Source organism: Bos mutus, chromosome 8 (assembly GCF_027580195.1).
Source record: "Bos mutus isolate GX-2022 chromosome 8, NWIPB_WYAK_1.1, whole genome shotgun sequence".
Classification (NCBI taxonomy): domain Eukaryota; kingdom Metazoa; phylum Chordata; class Mammalia; order Artiodactyla; family Bovidae; genus Bos; species Bos mutus.
Window position 1 is genome coordinate 72,372,483 of NC_091624.1, and position 16,116 is coordinate 72,388,598.

The window sequence follows — 16,116 nt, forward strand, 5'->3', positions numbered from 1 at the left end:
AAGGAATGAAGTACTGATATATGCTACAAGGATGAACTTTGAAAACATTTTGCTAACTGAAAGAAGTCAGACATAAAGGGCACAAATTGCCTAATTCCATTTACATGAAAAGTCCAGTATGAGAAAATCAACTAGAGACAGAAATTAGATTAGTGGTGGCCAGGGGTTGGGAGGAAGAAAGAATGAAGAGTGAGTGCTAATGAGTACAAGGTTTCTTTGGAGGGAATAAAAATTCTAAAACTAGATAAGTGGTGATGGCTACACAATCTTGTGAACATACTAAAAATAACTGAATATACTTGAAAATGGTGAATTTTATAGTATATGAGTAAATCTCAGTTCTTTAAAATGTGGAAGCCAATCCCAGCTCATGGGTCATACAAAAACAAACCACAGCTAGATTTGGCCTGGGGGCTGTAGTTTGTCAACCCTGTTCTAGCATCAACAGAGAAGATGGCTTTGGGCTAAACTCAGACACACACACACACACACACTCACTCACTCACTCCACAAATTACAACACTGTCAAAAGCAAATATTTGAAAGAAGCTGAGTTGGGACTAAAAAAATTACTTGATAATTATTACATAAAACTGTGAAAAAGTGGAAAGTCAAAGAACCAGTTCAAGTTATGATTACTAATATATCAAAGCCATAAAGTTACTCTTCTGAAAGTGGGAAAAATTCAATAGACCAGTTGGGGAGAGGGAGCATGTGTTACAGAAAGCACAACTTTTAAATGCAAGTCACAATTGTGTCATGCCAAAATCCTTTTAAAATTGTTAGATAGCATCACCAATTCAATGGGTATGAATTTGAGCAAACTCTGGGAGACAGTGGAGGAGAGAGGAGCCTGGTGTGCTACAATCCATAGGGTCGCAAAAAGTCGGACATGACTTAGCGACTCAATGACAAAAACAACAACAAAACTAATTTAGAAATTCATTTATTGGCACATTACCTGGAGACACTAGCTGTATTAACTCAAATCTGGTTAGAAAGCCTAAAAAGAAAAAATTAGATTTTAATACTTCAGAATATTGTCAGAGTTTTTCATTAATTACTAAGTGTAAAACTGCCATAACACCCTATTTATATTACTAAAATAATAATAAGTGGCATACCACCAATGAATCAGGTATTTCTAGACCCAACATATTGGGACATGTGGTAAGAATAACTGAGTTATAAAAATAGATTTTGTCCCCTGAAAAGTATCGACAAAATGTGATATTTTCTCTCTCAAAAATGTATTCATAAATCACCAAAATAACAATATATTTTTCATTTTAAAAGTCAAAATACTGTTATCCATTAACCCATAAAAACTTACCTTGCTTAAAAGAGTATGCTATTTGACTATATAAATAAAACAACAATTTTTTATCTTTCCTGAGTTCAAAATATATTTAGAAATAGTGTCTATACTCAATATGTTAGCAAGTTTGGAAAACCCAGGAGTGGCCACAGGACTGGAAAAGGTCAACCTTCACCCCAATTCCCAAGAAGGGGAGTACTAAAGAATATTTAAACTACTGGACAATTGTGCTCACTTCCCATGCTAGTAAGGTTATAGTCAAAATCCATCAAGCTAGGTTCAGCAGTACTTGAATGAGAACTTCCAGATGTACAAGTTGGGTTTAGAAAAGGCAGAGGAACAAAAGTTTAAATTGCCAACATTCACTGGATCATAGAGAAAGCAAGGGAATTCCAGAAAAACAACTACTGCTGTTTCATTGACTACGCTAAAGCCTGTGACTGTGTGAACCATAACAAACTGTGGAAAACTCTTGAAGAGATGGGAATACCAGACCATCTTACTGTCTCCTCAGAAACCTGTATGCAGGTCAAGAAGCAACAGTTAGAACCTTATACGAAACAACTGACTGGTTCAAAATTGAGAAAGGAGTATGAAAAGGCTGTTTATTATTGTCACCCTGTTTATTTAACTTATATGCAGAGCACATCACTCAAAATGCCAGGCTGGATGAGTTACAAGCTGGAATCAAGACTGCCGAGAGAAATATCAACAACCTCAGATATGCAGATGATACCACTTCTAATGGCAGAAACTGAAGAGGAACTAAAGAGCCTCTTGATGAGGGTGAAAGAGGAGTATGAAAAGGCTGCCTTAAAATTCAGTATTAAAAAAACTAACACCATGGCATCCAGTCCTATTGCTTCATGGCAAATAGAACGGGAAAAGGTGGAAGCAGTAAGAGATTTCCTTTTCTTGGGCCCAAAATCACTGCAGATGGTGACTATAGCCATGAAATTGGAAGACGCTTGGTTCTTGAAAGGAAAACTATGACAAACCTAGATAGTATATTAAAAAGCAAAGACATCATTTTTCCAACAAAGGTCCATACAGTCAAAGTTATGGTCTTTCCAGCAGTCATGTACAGATGTGAGAGGCAGACCATAAAGAAGGCAGAGTGCCAAAGAATTGATGCTTTCAAATTGTGGTGCTGGAGAAGACTCTTGAGAGTCCCTTGGACTGCAAGGAGATCAAACCAGTCAATCCTAAAGGAAATCAACCCTAAATGCTCTTTGGAAGGACTGATGCTGAAGCTCCAATACTTTGGCCACCTGATGCCAACAGCTGACTCATTGGAAAAGACCCTGATGCTGGAAAGATTTAAGGCAGAAGGAGAAGAGGGCAACAGAGGATTGAGATGGTTGGATGGCATCACCAATTCAATGAACATGAACTTGGACAAACTCCAGTGACGGACAGGGAGGCCTGGCTTGCTCTGGTCCATTGGGTTGCAAAGAGTCAGACACGACTTGGCAACTGAACAACAAGGATATGTTTTATAAGGATAAGGTCTATAAGGATAAGAATAAAATTCAAATATTAAAAGTAATTTAAAATACAAATGATATAACAATAAAAATCAGTAAAAATAATTCCCACAAAATATTAGAAGTGAAAACATTTTAATATAGACAATAATGGTGATTACACTTAATAATACTGTATTATATACCTGAAAGTTACTGAGAGTAGATCTTAAATGTTCTCACCACAAAAAAAAAAGGTAATTATGTGATGTGATAGAGGTATAACCTAGCACTACTGTAGTAATCATTTTGCAAAATACCTGAGTATCAAATCCACATGTTGTACACCTTAAACTTACACAATGTTGTATATCAGTTACATCTCAAAAAAGCTAAAAAAAAAAAAAAAGCTAAAAAATACATACCATAAAAGTAAAATTCTTCCTTTGTAGACTTAAGAAAAACATGAATATGTAAGAACAAAATTTTAAATGCCAAGAAAATTAAAAGCCAAGACAGCCCATAATTTTGTTTTCCAAACAGGAGGGAGGATTATATTCTTTTCAACCATCACCCCAAAGGTAATGTGTTGCACTTCATCTATCTCAGTTTCTAAATTCCTTATATTCAATTAATTATCACCACAAGCCATGCCATGATTGGAAGACTTAATATTGTTAAGATGCCAATATTCTCCAAGATGATCTACAGGTTCAATGCAGTCTATCAATGCCTATCAACTTTCCAGTTGGCTTCTTTGCAAACTGACAAGCTGATCCTAAAGTTCATATGGCAAACTAAGGGAACCCAAATAGGAAAAACAATCTTGAAAAAGAACTTCCTGGTTTTAAAACTAACCATAAAGCTATAATAAACAAAATAGTGTGGCACCAGCATAATGACAGATACATCAATCAATGAAATAGAATTGAGACCCTCCAAAAAAACCCTCACACTTATAGTCAGTTGATTTTCAACAAGAGTGTTAAGACTATTCAATGGGGAAAAAATACTCTTGGTAATAATGGTGTGAAGACAACTGGCTATCCAGATGGGAGAGACTGAAGTTGGACCCTTCAGTTCAGTTCAGTCACTCAGTCGTGTCCTACTCTTTGGGACCCCATGAATTGCAGCATACCAGGCCTCCCTGTCCATCACCAACTCCCGGAGTTCACCCAGACCCACGTCCCATTGAGTCAGTGATGCCATCCAGCCATCTCATCCTCTGTTGTCCCCCTCTCCTCCTGCCTCCAATCCCTCCCAGCATCAGAGTCTTTTCCAATGAGTCAACTCTTTGCATGAGGTGGCCAAAGTACTGGAGTTTCACCCTTAGCATCATTCCTTCCAAAGAACTTGCCATTTATAACAATCAACTCAATATGTACTATAGACCTAAATGTAACAGCTAAAATGATAAAACTCTTAGAAAAAACCAAAGATCTTTGAGTTAGTGCTTCCCTGGTGGCACAGTGGTAAAGAATCCACCTGCCAATGCAGGAGACACATGTTTGATCCCTGATCCATGAAGATATAAAAAGAAGTCAAATATTGACACATGTTGTAGCAGGAAGAATCTTAGAAATGTTATGCTAAGTTAAAGAAGCCAGTTACAAATGACCACATATTATATAATTCCATTTATATGAAATATATCCAGAATAAGCAAATCTATAGAGGCATGTAGTTTAGTTAGTAGTTGTCTAGGGCTGGAAGGGATGAGGAAGAATGGGTATATAGCTTCTTTTTATGGTGATGAAAATGTAAAATTGATTATGGTGATGGTTACATAACTATGTTAAGATATAAAAATCATTTAATTGCAATAAAATAAAAAACAGAATCATACCATCTAGTAAATCCCATCTATATCTAGAAAATGGTTTGCGATTCAATTAACATGATTCAAATTTTACAGACTATCATGAACATAAATATGGGTTAAATATGGAAGTATCACAACTTAGAATACAACAGAATTTTATATCTATGAATTACATATACACAATAGTCTCTCACTCTCTTTTGGGGCAGGGGGTGTAGAGGGGAGTACCTACTTTCTAAAATGTCTGCTACAGCTCCAGGATCTATTGCATTTTCAAATACCTATAGGGGAAAAAAATGGGGGAAATAAATCTTCCAAGTTTTATTAATATATACTTATATAAAATTTAGATCATTTTCTTCAAAATTATTAACACATATCAAATCCAGCCATATGACACTTTAGGATTCAAAAGGAGTGCCTATAACAGCTATGTGGTTAAAAGTTCAACAAGTGACTACAGAGGAAATGAATAAGAATTAACACAATACAAACAACAAGGAAAATTTGAGTTGGCTGAAACTACCACATGTTCAAAATGTCATCCACTTGACCTGGCCCCACAGTCTGTTCCTAAAAGCACATCTGATATCAACCTCAAACAGTCTTGTTTGAGTATCTAGAAAAACATCCTGAATACAACAGATATTCACTATATGTTAACTGAATGAATGACTTCTCTTCCCAAACAACTGGTTGTGCTAAAAAGGAACATACATAAAAATTCTATGTGTAACACAAAACAAAAGCTAAATACTCATAGCTAGACTCCCACAGAATCCAAAAATAACAAAAGAGAGAGAGCCTCATGAGTTTTAGGTATATCATGAACCACAAGAAAAACACCGTGATACCTGTCTCAGTTCAGTTCAGTTCAGTCGCTCAGTCGTGTCTGACTCTTTGCAGCCCCATGAATTGCAGCACGCCAGGCCTCCCTGTCCATCACCAACTCCCGGAGTACACTCAAACTCAGGCCATTGAGTCAGTGATGCTATCCAGCCATCTCATCCTCTGTCGTCCCCTTTTCCTCCTGCCCCCAATCCCTCCCAGCATCAGAGTCTTTTCCAATGAGTTAGCTCTTTGCATCAGGTGGCCAAAGTATTGGAGTTTCAGCTTTAGCATCATTCCTTCCAAAGAACACCCAGGACTGATCTCCTTTAGAATGGACTGGTTGGATCTCCTTGCAGTCCAAGGGACTCTCAAGAGTCTTCTCCAACACCACCGTTCAAAAGCATCAATTCTTCGGCGCTCAGCCTTCTTCACAGTCCAACTCTCACATCCATACGTGACTACTGGAAAAACCATAGCCTTGACTAGATGGACCTTTGTTGGCAAAGTAATGTCTCTGCTTTGAATATGTTATCTAGGTTGGTCATAACTTTCCTTCCAAGGAGTAAGCATCTTTTAATTTCATGGCTGCAATCACCATCTGCAGTGATTTTTGAGCCCCCAAAAAATAAAATCTGACACTGTTTCCACTATTTCCCCATCTATTTCCCATGAAGTGAGGGGACCAGATACCTGTCTAGACATAGCCAAATGTGTTCATTCTGTCCTTCATATAAAAGGGCCTAGGACTGAAATAAAAGCATACCATGCCCCTCTTTCTGAACTTTAGAATCTTGTTTTTAAAAAAAGTTTTCAGTAGACTTTGATTTCAGGTATCAAATTTCTGATTTAAATGGTGCTTAGCCTTAAGCATGATTAAAATCTACTCTTGACCCAAAACCAGGTCTGCTTTAATGACAAAAGTAGAAGCTGTCCCCTGTAATCCATTTTTGTCTCACTGACTTGGATATAACAAGTAAATGTGGGTGAGCTGTGATTTTTTCCAAAACTGTTTCAGTAATATTTCATCCTTTCTCTTCATGTCTAAGAATTATTCAAGGATGATTATGGGAAATAAATGATCAACATGAGCTGCTTAAACACAATGGCTCTTACATTCTTTATGAATAATTTCTTATTTACCTGGCTGCTTTAGAACACTGAATTCTGAATTACTCAGAAGGTCCAATGTTTTCATTACTCACTGCCAAGTATTTGCAGCTAAAGAACAGAACAGAAGAAAGCTGGAAAGCTGGAAAACTAGTAGAAAATCTGAATATGAACCCAAAGAGCTCACACAAGAGGGCAATTTTTCAAAATTTAAAATAAAGCATTTACGGATAACCAACAAGGATAACCTACTGTATAGCACATGGAACTTTTCTCAATGTTGAGGCAGCCTGGATGGGAGGACAGTTTGGGGGAATATGGATACATGTACATGGCCTGAGTCCCTTCACTGTTCACCTAAAACGATCACAGTATTGTTAATTGGATATATCCCAATATAAAATAAAAAGTTTTTTAAAAAATTAAGCATCTTATGTAATTGCACTTTATAAAATGAAAAATGGTCCATAATGTTTTTTACTAGTAATCTCAAATACACAGTTTTGTGACATCAGTAATGGCATCTACAGTGACTCTGAGACTCATTCTCCTCTTTTGCAAGTCAGGGAGGTGGGACTGGATGACCTCCAAGGTCATTTATAGATTGATTTACAGCTTTTACAATTTTACATTCTCGAGTTTCTTATAAAAACATTTTTAAAGTCTTCTAAATAAGCACATTTAAAGTTGATAAAACTAATAAGGAAATTCTTGGAGGAAAAAATACACTGAATTTTCTCCACCCACTTTTTACCATGACCAATATCAAAATGGCAGTAGATTGCTTTGTATACTGACTGTATATCCTAAGATAATATCCATTTATTCCTTTCTTACCCAGCCAGTTAGGAAGACTCTATTTAAATTAACAGACTGTGATTTATAAAAATATTACACACAGCCCTAGACCTTTCAAAAACATCAATAGTCATCTTCTCTGTTGTTGTTGTTGTTTTTCTGGCTGTGCCACACAACTTGGAGGATCTTAGTTCCGATTAGGGATTGAACTTGGGCCTCCTGCAGTAGAAACCTAACCACTGGACTGTCAAGGAACTCCCTCCTTTCCTACTCTCAGTTTGAAACATACATGTCATTTTCTGGGCACCACCAACCAGATCTTTTAAAGTGATAGGCCCTATCCTGGAGCCTTCCCACATTCATACCCTTCCCCAAAGAAGCACCTCAGTGATACTGTTTGGGACAAAATCATAGACTTATCAAAGTTAAAACTGATTCAATCTCTAAATTCCAAAGAAAAACCTTAAGAGATTGTCAGTGATTGGATGGTAACAAAATTAATATTTCATGAAAGTGGGAAGAGGGTTAGTAACATTTGGCTATTTATATATTTGACATTCATTGGAATGGAATCTAGTCTTTATCACTGTAGCTAAATAAACCAGATATGACCTAAGGAGACTCAGAAAATGTAAAGAACCTTCTTGTTTTGTTACAGGATTTCAGATACAGGGTTTAACTAATTTGGTTAGTTTGGGGTATTTTTCTGGGCCTAAAAAGTTTGTTTTTGAGGTCTGCTAGTTTACTGATAATCTCTATAAGAAATTTGTCTCAGTTGCCTCTAACATCTCCAAAAACATTCAGAAAATGCTCTCTGCTCCAGTTAGAAAATGCCATGGGAGTTCCAAGAATAGAAAACAACCACCAGGGTACTTAGCACTAGTTTGACAGAACTTGGCTCAGATCTGGGATTCAAAACAAGTCCTCCAACTATGGTTCTGCACTGTGCTGAGGTGCCTTCATGTAATTTTTTAAAACAAAATTTACAAATAACTTTATAAAAGCTGTGTTCTTTATAAAAACCAGTAAATGATCTTCAAACAACAGAATTTGAATTTCTCTATTTAGCAAGGAGAAAGTCAAGATCACCTTTTTCAAACCTCATGCTTCGCTGAACCATAATAGGGAACATAGAAGGAAAGCAGTCTGTCTCCAGGTACTGATTCAGGAGGTAAACTCCAAGGAACACATCATGCTTGTCAGGAAGGAACACCCCTGGGCAAGAAATCTTTAAAAAAAAAAAAAATAGAGAAAATGGATTTGTTTTGTTTTGTTCTGTAAAGGCTCTATTTTCCCTAACCTCCCACGTCAAATCCTCCCCACCTCCCCACCACCACCAACTCTTACCTTCTCTCATAACACCACCCTCCCCTCCCCTCCCCTTGCGCAAACTGGAAAATCCACTTTCCTCCCACATCTCCGCCAGGTGTCACAATCGTTCTCTCCCTGGCTCCTCTCCCCGCCCCTCCAGGATGGCAGTGCGGAAGCGGAAGAGGCTGCAAGGCTGGGAATCTTCTTAGGCCGGCCAGGTACTGTGGTCCGGGCCGCTCGCCGCGATGCAGAGCCCACGAAGGAACGCCGAGGGACGCCCGCTGGGCACCTGCGACCCCAGCAGCAGCGGCAGTCCGGCCCATGGCGGCGGCAGCAGGTTCGAGTTCCAGTCTCTGCTCAGCAGCCGCATGCCGGGCGCCGACCCCACCAGCGCCCGTCTCCGCGCGTCTGAGAGCCCAGTGCACCGCCGCGGTTCGTTCCCCTTGGCTGGGGCGGGCTCCTCTCAGGCGCTCCCGCCCCAGCTGCCCGAGGAGGACCGCATAGATCTGAACCCGTCCTTCCTGGACATCGCCCTGCGCTCCCTACTGGCCATCGACCTGTGGCTGTCCAAGAAGCTGGGGGTGTGCGCGGGGGAGAGCTCGTCCTGGGGCAGCATGAGGCCCCTTATGAAATTGCTGGAGATCTCAGGACACGGCATCCCCTGGCTGCTCGGCACCCTCTACTGCCTGTCCAGGAGCGACAGCTGGGCCGGGCGCGAGGTGCTGATGAACCTGCTCTTCGCCCTGCTGTTGGACCTGCTACTGGTGTCCCTCATCAAGGGGCTGGTCCGCAGGCGCCGCCCAGCCCACAACCAGATGGACATGTTTTTCACTATTTCGGTGGACAAGTACTCCTTCCCTTCAGGCCATACCACCAGGGCCGCCCTTGTGTCGCGCTTCATCCTGAACCACCTGGTGCTGGCCATCCCGCTGAGGGTGCTGGTGGTACTCTGGGCCTTCATCTTGGGTCTCTCCAGAGTCATGCTGGGGCGGCACAATGTCACCGACGTGGCTTTTGGCTTTTTTCTTGGCTACATGCAGTACAGCATCGTGGACTATTGCTGGCTTTCACCGCGCACTGCTCCGGTCCTCTTTGTACTGTGGAACCAACCGTGACACCATCTCTTTCACTGTGGCACCAGGACATCTGAAGGTTTCCACCCGTGATGATACTGACATAAACCAGCAGTCATCATGTTTGCCCCTCTAAGGACATTTCAGGTTTCCTTTTGGGATTTCAAGTGACCTATCTTCTTAATTGGAGAAGGCAATGGCAATGGGTTGCTAGGCTAGAGCACAGTGGTGACCATTACTGATCACAGCCATATTACAGAAAGCAAAAAAAAAAATCCTCTATTATATACTTATTAAATAACTCTTTATCGCTCCAGGAAAACTTTAAAGAAACCAAGTTGGAGTGATTATAATGTTGCTGCTTCTTAAAAGTTGACATCAGAAAATTTTGTAATCCTGCAAGTCAAGATATCACCTGTAAATTGAACTTTGAAAAAAGGAAAGCAACTTCATTCTGTAAATATATACATGCAAATGAGCCACATCCTTATCCTTTTCCTGAGGCAGATTTTAAACAGTATTTTAAGAGTCTATGACATAGCATTAATCACTCAGCTGAGTCTGACTCTTTGTGACCCCATGGGCTGTAGCTCAGCAGGCTCCTCGGTCCATGAGATTCTTCAGGCAAGAATACTGGAGTGGGTTGCCTTTTCCTACTCCAGGGTATCTTCCTGACACAGGGATGAAACCTGCGTCCCCTGCATGGATAGGCGGATTCTTTACCACTGCGCCACATGGGAAGCAGAGGTAGATTTTAAGAGCCTATGACATAGGTTTTTCTAATTTACTCTCTGACAATATGTTACTATAGTTGGGGAGATTTCTTCTTAATCCTGATTTTCTTGGCAAGCTTTTTTAGTTTTGTGTCTTCCATCTTCACAGATTGAGTAGTGGAAATGAGAGATTACAGTACATATATTTCTCTCCTTTTCCTCTACCTCCTCGAAGATCTTTAAATAGGTATTTCCCACTACCCTAATATTATCCTTCTGCATTCAGAGAACAAGCCAAGAACTTACCTGAAGAAGAAATACTTAAAAGTGGGCATATCAACAGTGCTCATAGAAAGTAAAGATGGGCTTACTGCCTCAGGCTTAATTCTGTTGACAGCAAATAGCATGACAGGACAGGACAGAAAAGCGAAGTCACTGAGGAGGTCAGAGGAACCGAGTCTTGGAGGCAGGATCACCACATACTTTATCAGTGGACCAACATGGAAGGAGATGGGCCCTGCTGCCTACCATCTCTACTGAATAAAGAATAATGCTTCTTTATTGAGGTAAAAAAATGGAGAAATAACTTCTTTGCAATGTAAGAGCATAAGCTTTCAAATATATACCACAAGGATGACCTTGTATATTAAAGCTTTTCATGTGGAATTCCATTTCTCTATATAAGCACACTTTAGGTAATAGTATTTAACTTGAAATTCATCAAGCAGAGCATACTGCTATACCAGGCATAAAGTATAACTCCAAGATTTTCTGTTTATATTGACTCTCACAGTTAAAGTAGTTTATCCATGGTGCCTCCCCAGTTCACAAAACCAAAGACCACCAAACACAGGGTGGACTCTGCTTATTATTCCTTGACTGGGAAAGACTGATGAGGGTGTATGCTTTAAATGCTGCTATGCCTGAAAATGTGAATCTTTAAATTACCTATGGAATTGATGTCTTTAGATAATCTTAATAACCAATTATTTCATATTTAAAAATAGGATGATGGCATTTGATCTATCATATAGACATACATATAGGAATCTGGAGAATGGCTGTGACAGGTAGGTTCTGACTGGGTGGAAGTGTGAATTTTCCAGTGTTTGAGGAACACTGAAAAAGGAATAGCTACTCTTCAATATAGAAATTATGTGCATTCTCACAACATCCTGAACACAGACTACCTCTTCACTTCTTGAATCAGCCAAACTCTGACACTCTAGGTGGTTTCTTCTATTTTTAGCCTTAACAGAGATACTTTAACTGCAGCAATCTTCAGCCCAGATATTTGGAAAAAAATATTTCCTCTTGCAGGATCCACAGGTCTGAATAATGGGAGGTCAAAGTTAGGCTCACCTTATTCCTGATTATTTTTTTGTAATTCCCTATCTTGATTGCCAGGGCCTGAGTTTGCTGGTTTTTAAAGCACAGATCAATTCATTTGATTTTTTTTGGGGGGTGGGGAGGTGGCGAGTATACTAAGTACTGCAGAGGAAAAAAAAAAAAAAAACCTGATTCTACTGTTAATTAACTGTACATTGATGAATTCCTTTTAAAAGTCAAAATAAAATTAACCAGTAATGTTGAATGAAGTGAGATGAAAACTTAATTTTTTTGCCTTGATGAGGAGCAAGACTGATTTACCACTCAACTTCTCATGAATTCCTTCATCTTACTGAACAATTGTGAGAATTCACAACTGATATAGCACACTTGATATAGTCAGTCCTATTTGCTGTCAGCAGAGTGGGTCAAATCCAGGAAATTTCCATCTTTGTTTCAGAGCGGCACATAAGAGGAAATCACAGCACTTGTCACTTACATGGAGATCAGTCCTGGGTATTCATTGGTAGGACTGATTTTGAAGCTGAAACTCCAATACTTTGGCCACCTGATGCGAAAAGCTGACTCATTTGAAAAGACCCTGATGCTGGGAAAGATCGAGGGCAGGAGGAGAAGGGGACGACAGAGGATGAGATGGTTGGACGGCATTACCGGCTCAATGGACATGGGTTTGGGTGAAACTCCGGGAGTTGGTGATGGACAGGGAGGCCTGGCCTGCTGTGGTTCATGGGGTCGCAAAGAGTCGGACACAACTGAGCGACTGAACTGAACTGAACCAGATTTTCCATGGTTGTAAACTGTTGATCTTGGGCTTATAATCATATCCAGTAGAATAGTCCCTTATAGCTTTCAGGGAAAACCACATGACAGTCTGTCACCAACTACAGGATTGGAAAATGGAAGCGTCGTGTCTGACTCTTTTCAACCCCATGGACAGCAGCATGCCAGGCTTCCCTATCCATCACGAACTCCCGGAGCCTGCTCAAACTCATGTCCATCGAGTTGGTGATGCCATCTAACCATCTCATCCTCTGTCGTACCCTTCTCCTGCTTTCAAGTTTTCCCAACATCAAGGTCTTTTCCGATGAGTCAGTTCTTCGTATCAGGTGGCCAAAGTATTGGAGTTTCAGCTTCAGCATCAGTCCTTCTAATGAATATTCAGGACTTATTTCCTTTAGGACGGACTGATTGGATCTCCTTGCAGTCCAAGGGACTCTCAAGAGTCTTCTCCAGGGGCCTGTAACATCGTACTGAACGAGGGGACGCGACGGAGGCAGGCCGGAGCCGTTGCCGTCGCCATGACCCGCGGTAACCAGCGGGAGCTCGCCCGCCAGAAGAATATGAAAAAGCAGAGCGACTCGGTTAAGGGAAAGCGCGGAGATGATGGGCTTTCTGCTGCCGCCCGCAAGCAGAGGGACTCGGAGATCATGCAGCAGAAGCAGAAAAAGGCAAACGAGAAGAAGGAGGAACCCAAGTAGCTTTGTGGCTTCGTGTCCAACCCTCTTGCCCTTCGCCTGTGTGCCTGGAGCCAGTCCCATCACGCTCGCGTTTTCTCCTGTAGTGCTCACAGGTCCCAGCACCGATGGCATTCCCTTTGCCCTGAGTCTGCAGCGGGTCCCTTTTGTGCTTCCTACCCCTCAGGTAGCCTCTCTCCCCCTGGGCCACTCCTGGGGGTGAGAGGGTTACCCCTTCGCAGTGTTTTTTATTCCTGTGGGGCTCACCCCAAAGTATTAAAAGTAGCTTTGTAATTCAAAAAAAAAAAAGGAGTCTTCTCCAACACAGTTCAAAAGCATCAGTTCTTCGGTGCTCAGCTTTCTTTATAGTCCAACTCTCACATCCACACATGACTACTAAAAAAACCATAGCTTTGAGTATATGGACCTTTATCAGGAAAGTAATGTCTCTGCTTTTTAATATGCTGTCTAGGTTGACCATAGCTTTTCTTCCAAGGAGCAAGTGTCTTTTAATTTCATAGCTGCAGACACCATCTGCAGTGATTTTGGAGCCCAAGAAAAGAAAGTCTCTCACTGTTTCCATTGTTTCTCCATCTATTTGCCATGGAATGATGGGACCGGATGCCATGATCTTAGTTTTCTGAATGTTGAGTTTTAAGCCAAGTTCTTCACTTTCCTCTATCACTTTCATCAAGAGACTTTTTAGTTCCTCTTCACTTTCTGCCATAAGGGTGGTGTTATCTGCATATCTGAGGTTATTGATATTTCTCCCGGCAATCTTGATTCCAGCTTGTGTTTCATCCAGCCCGGCATTTCTCATGATGTACTCTGCACAGAAGTTAAATAAGCAGGGTGACAATATACAGTCTTGACGTACTCCTTTCCCAATTTGGAACCAGTCTGTTGTTCCATGTCCGGTTCTAATTGTTGCTTCTTGACCTGCATATAGATTTCTCAGGAGGCAGGTAAAGTGGTCCGGTATTTCCACCTCTTGAAGAATTTTCCACTGTTTGTTGTCATCTACACAGTCAAAGGCTTTGGCGTAATCAATAAAGCAGTAGATGTTTTTCTGGAACTCGCTTGCTTTTTCTATGATCCAATGGATGTTGGCAATTTGATAATAAAGAATGACTTATTTGATAGTAAGGAATGGTAATAACGCAATAAGGAATGACTGGCCCCAAAGAGGAAAAATGAAGTCACTCTGCCAGAGCACCTCACTTAAGCAGGATTCAGTGGATAATTATTAAACAGTTATTGATTTATTTCCTTTTTGGAATTAGCAAGCCAGAACTATCTGTAGGGGAAGTAGCTTAGAAAAATTTTGACTGGTTTATAGAGGTGGCAAATTATCAGGACATGATGGGGCTTTGTGAGAGTAAAATCTTCCCTGGTTATTTAAAGGAGGGGCTTTTTAATCTTCTCAGAAATCTGTATCCCAGAAAATAAAACCCTTCTTGGGACTTAATGCAAGGTTGTTTTAAATGAACAGAAAAATTTCACATAAAGCTAACACAGAAGTTAGCTTGGAGTGGGGAAGGGAGGGCAGTGGAAAGAGGCTGATCCGAATTAAAGGTTAGAAAGCCAGAAAGACCAATGTAAAAAATCTTAGGGACAGAGATTCAATTAATGGTGTGTGTGTGGCGAGGAGTGGTGAAAAGACCGGGAGAAGGAACCCCGAGGAAAGAGTATGATTTGGGGCAAAGAGGGGACGTTCGTCGATCTCTCTTACCGCCCGGATCTGAAGTTCCACCACCACCTCCAAAGGCATAGTTCCCTACGTGGGTGAAAGGGCAGGAATGAAAAGATCCTTTTGTGCTGAGCCTTGGAGCGATTTTCTTAGTTTAACTCAATCCCTGGAGCAAATGTTCCCAGCAGTTTCCAAAGACCCCCACCCCCTTGTAACCCCATCAGTCCCCCGCCCCCAGCCCAGGTCCCTCCCACCAGGACGGATCTTACACAGCAGGAGCTGTAGCCAAGGCTTCCAGAAGGCTGAAGTGTCGCGTTGCCATGGACACTCAAACGCGCACCCTTCCGCCCTGGAATGCTCCAGAGGTCCCCGCGCAGGCGCGCGAGCCTCCAGAGCTCTACTTGGAAGTCCGTGTCCCAACATCAGCTTCCCAGACTGCACGCCGGCGGGAGGGCACCTCCCTGTGTACTGCCCCGGTCGCCTGATCAAGAGATGCCAAGAGTCGTAGTTTCCTTTCCGCCACTCTTTCATCAACTCTTTAGGGCCCCAATCACTAGGTTAAAATATTTACAGTGTCCATTCTAAAAGTTGAATGTGATCATAGTTCCCTTATGATTTAAAGCGCTGCCTGTTTTTAGTAGCTACACGACTGAGCGACTTCACTTTCACTTTTCACTTTCATGCATTGGAGAAGGAAATGGCAACCCACTCCAGTATTCTTGCCTGGAGAATCCCAGGGACGAGGGAGCCTGGTGGGCTGCCGTCTATGGGGTCGCACAGAGTCGGACACGACTGAAGCAACTTAGAAGCAGCAGCAGCAGCATGACCCCCAAGCCCTGGAAATTCTGTAACAATTCCAATTAATATAGATTGGGCTTCCCTGGTGGCTCAGTGGTGAAGAATCTACCTGCAGTGCAAGAGAGGCAAGAGACGTGGGTTCGATCCCTAGGTTAGAACTATCCCCTGGCAAAGGAAGTAGCAACCCACTCCAATATTCTTCCCTAGAGAATCCCACAGACAGAGGAGCTCGGTGGGCTACAGTTCATGGGGTCACAGAGAGTCTGACACAACCAAGCACAGCATACAGCACACCAGAGGTACTCTCTTGCTTATGAAATGTTACCTCCTCATGTTTGGTTCAGAAAACATGGCCACCCACTATCAATAAGAAATGAAACCCATG

The 16,116-nt window shown here is 41.4% G+C and overlaps 3 protein-coding genes across 8 annotated transcripts in view; 2 read left to right on the forward strand and 1 right to left on the reverse strand.

The window, feature by feature from the left end:
• The window catches only part of SPATA6L (spermatogenesis associated 6 like), a 73,994-nt gene extending 58,720 nt beyond the window's left edge, over nt 1-15,274 (reverse strand). For 4 of the 6 annotated variants that reach the window (XR_011465168.1, XM_070375844.1, XM_070375841.1 and 1 more), the window contains exons 1-4: nt 14,976-15,127; nt 8,434-8,570; nt 4,839-4,888; nt 962-1,003 (exon numbers count right to left, since the gene is read on the reverse strand). Coding sequence is in view for 5 of the 6 variants with exons in the window: in XM_070375844.1 (XP_070231945.1) it covers nt 962-1,003; nt 4,839-4,888; nt 8,434-8,570; nt 14,976-15,014 (268 nt within the window). In the remaining variant the exon portion in view is untranslated. Of the gene's footprint in view, nt 1-961; nt 1,004-4,838; nt 4,889-8,433; nt 8,571-14,975; nt 15,128-15,202 lie in introns of those variants that run through there. The other 2 variants (XM_070375840.1, XM_070375842.1) reach the window with 2 other exon arrangements.
• PLPP6 (phospholipid phosphatase 6) lies at nt 8,742-12,033 on the forward strand. The gene has a single exon (XM_005891368.2). The coding sequence runs from the start codon at nt 8,899-8,901 to the stop codon at nt 9,766-9,768; it is 870 nt and encodes a 289-aa protein (XP_005891430.1). The 5' UTR covers nt 8,742-8,898; the 3' UTR covers nt 9,769-12,033.
• On the forward strand, nt 13,027-13,426 carry LOC102280470 (small EDRK-rich factor 2-like). Its single transcript, XM_070375839.1, has one exon. The coding sequence runs from the start codon at nt 13,088-13,090 to the stop codon at nt 13,265-13,267; it is 180 nt and encodes a 59-aa protein (XP_070231940.1). The 5' UTR covers nt 13,027-13,087; the 3' UTR covers nt 13,268-13,426.
• Nucleotides 15,275-16,116: the final 842 nt, after the last annotated feature.